Source organism: Oncorhynchus clarkii, chromosome 25, assembly GCF_045791955.1.
Source record: "Oncorhynchus clarkii lewisi isolate Uvic-CL-2024 chromosome 25, UVic_Ocla_1.0, whole genome shotgun sequence".
Taxonomy (NCBI): Eukaryota; Metazoa; Chordata; class Actinopteri; order Salmoniformes; family Salmonidae; genus Oncorhynchus; species Oncorhynchus clarkii.
The window spans coordinates 25,080,484-25,083,497 of record NC_092171.1 but is presented as its reverse complement, the minus strand read 5'-3'; the positions used below and the strand labels follow the sequence as shown (position 1 = coordinate 25,083,497).

General features: G+C 42.3%; 1 protein-coding gene across 1 annotated transcript; it reads left to right on the top strand.

The window, feature by feature from the left end:
• Window positions 1-453: 453 nt before the first annotated feature.
• On the top strand, window positions 454-2,689 carry LOC139383700 (gap junction delta-2 protein). Its single transcript, XM_071128255.1, has 2 exons — window positions 454-707; window positions 1,118-2,689. The coding sequence occupies exons 1-2, from the start codon at window positions 637-639 to the stop codon at window positions 1,962-1,964; spliced, it is 918 nt and encodes a 305-aa protein (XP_070984356.1). The 5' UTR covers window positions 454-636; the 3' UTR covers window positions 1,965-2,689.
• Window positions 2,690-3,014: the final 325 nt, after the last annotated feature.

Below are 3,014 nucleotides of genomic sequence, written 5' to 3'. Positions count from 1 at the left end.
ACCTCTCTCCCTTTATCCCTCTCCCTCTACCTCTATGACCCTGAGCACGCGCACCAGAGACAATTCGGTCTGGCTCAGTAATTTGTATGTGTTGTAAACTTGAAACACCCCGGGTGCATTGAGCTTATCGCCAATCATTTTATCAGAGATTAATCTTTCACGCCGGCCCCGGGTTCCATTCGTCGAATATTGAAAATGAGAAATCCTGGCAGCGTTTGGCCGCGTTCCGCCAAACTGTCTGCACATGACGCAGAGAGGGGACTACTTAAAGGCGGATTAACGCTGGCAAGACATTAAATCCAACCTCCATGCACCCAGACACAGCGCGCAACTCATCAGTCTGATCTTAAGATCGACAATAGGAGGGTTTATTGTAATCAGCCTTTCGGACTCCCCAAGACAACGAGAAAGTGACAGCGTCACGCGAGCGCTCGGGCAGACGCACAGAACCCTATTGCACGACGCGCGAGAGAGGAGGGCAGGACAGCTGCGGGCTCATGATCAATGCATTTGTCAGATAACCTCCGAGCCTCTGGAGAGTGACAACGACCAAAAACCCAAGGAAATATTTTCCACATATTCGGCAGAAGTTCGTGCAGTGTGCCGTAGACTCTCGCCTGCTCCGGATGAACAACAATGGGGGAATGGACCATACTAGAGAGGCTTCTGGAGGCTGCTGTCCAGCAGCACTCTACTATGATAGGAAGGTAAGAGCAAAATGTCAACTGTATTGGCAGTAAATACAGAGTTGCCTGTTTTAATGGCTGTTGTTGTGGATAGAGGGGTTCCTGTGCCATGCACTAACTGAGAGGCAGAGACCGTGCACTATTGCCTGCTCCGCTTACATTAACAAACCAACGCTGGCAAAACATTTTAAAACACAAATACAGATTAATGCCAATTAGTAAATACTTCAGAGTACACAAAGTATATAACACAAATGACAACAACGCATAATACACATAGCATCCCAAACTCCATGCTGAGAGCGAGCAAAGCGTCATCCCAGCAAATAGCGTTCGGTTTCAGCACTGGACAGCTCCCAAACACACGCCTGCTTAGAGCGCCATTGTAATCATTTACGGACTTTATATTAATACTTTGTTTTGTTTTTTAGGATCCTACTAACTGTGGTGGTGATCTTCCGGATTCTAATCGTAGCAATAGTTGGAGAGACGGTCTATGATGATGAGCAAACCATGTTTGTTTGTAATACCTTACAACCTGGCTGCAACCAGGCTTGCTACGACAAGGCATTCCCAATTTCACACATTCGATTTTGGGTTTTCCAGATCATAATGGTTTGCACCCCGAGTCTTTGTTTTATCACATACTCGGTGCATCAGTCAGCGAAACAGAAGGAGCGACGGTACTCCACCGTCTTTCTGTCCCTGGATAAGGATCAAGATTCAATGAAACGAGATGACAGCAAAAAGATTAAAAACACCATTGTGAATGGAGTACTTCAGAACACAGAGAACTCCACCAAAGAAGCCGAACCCGACTGTTTGGAAGTCAAAGAGATCCCAAATTCAGCCATGAGAACTACTGGGAAGTCTAAAAAGAGTCGGCAAGAGGGTATCTCGAGATTTTACATAATTCAAGTGGTTTTCAGAAACGCGCTGGAAATAGGGTTTTTAGTGGGTCAATATTTTTTGTATGGATTCAACGTCCCGTCGGTGTACGAATGTGATCGATATCCATGCATAAAAGATGTCGAGTGCTATGTTTCCAGACCAACAGAGAAGACCGTGTTTCTAGTCTTCATGTTCGCGGTCAGTGGCTTTTGTGTGTTGCTGAATCTGGCAGAACTCAATCATTTGGGGTGGAAGAAAATCAAAACGGCGGTGCGAGGAGTGCAGGCGAGGCGGAAGTCCATTTATGAAATCAGAAATAAGGACTTGCCCCGAATGAGTGTGCCTAATTTCGGTCGTACTCAATCCAGTGACTCTGCTTATGTGTAGCACATGGAGAGAGTTACCGAAGGGACAATGTGCGATGTGTAAAGATTAAACCAAGATGAACCCGGGATGTACAGCTCCTCACACCTCATCCGTTTCTTGACTTAAACGAGTGGGCAGATTTTTTTATTTGTTTGTCTTTTATGGACTCCAATGGCAAGCCTGGATTCCACGTTTGTTGACTTATTACATTGCACTGATTCAACTTTGTAGTGACGTTTATACTATGTAAAGCGCTACATTTAGATAATGTCGACGTGTTCACGCATTTACTCTACTGTACTTGAAGAGCGAAAATGCAAATTGCACTAAGAGGTGAACACCGGGGAGCCAAACCTAACCCGATACGTGCTATTGACAGTGTTTCAAAAACAGTTTCAAACCGATTTTTGACAACAACCTATTTAAGAAACACAATACACCGGTTGACTATGTGTTCGAAGGAAAATCTATTATCCAGATGTATATAGGCATATGGATAAATATATAAATCAATTTTGGCTAGATTGACCTAGTTGAAATACATTAGCTTCATTCGTGTTTTTTGTTGCCTGTGTTCGCACCACTGACCTTAACGTATGTAATCATTCCATTGCTATATGGCTGACTTGCAAAACAGTATCTAGTGGATTTGCTGCAAACGCTAACGTCTGTGACTTCCTTAATTTACAATACACCAAAGCGCCCACTGCTTTTATTTGTGAAAAGTGTTTTCTTGCTTTCGTGTAATCAAGTGCCATACTTGTACATAAACATATATATATAAATATATATATATAAATATATAATATTATTCAACATGAAAGATAATTCCCTGCTTGAATTATGCTAAATGCCGCCCAATTTTTTTGCTTTATGTGTAGTTGTTGTGATTGAAATGGAAAGGATATATTACATTTACATCTCTCTTTTTATTTAGAAAATGACTGGAAAATAAATAAAGTGCTAGTCTTTTTTATATACTGGAAGAAAACGTTTCTCCACAATCACAATTGATCTCAACTCAAAATAGCACAAATTGACCTTTTTAACAAACTAAGGATGGGCAATAAG

What these genes read in the sequence shown, in the direction of transcription:
- LOC139383700 (XM_071128255.1), top strand. Translation starts at nt 637, where the DNA reads ATGGGGGAATGGACCATACTAGAGAGGCTTCTGGAGGCTGCTGTCCAG. An exon ending in CACTCTACTATGATAGGAAG is followed by an intron (nt 708 to 1,117) that starts GTAAGAGCAAAA and finishes TTTGTTTTTTAG; the next exon opens with GATCCTACTAACTGTGGTGG.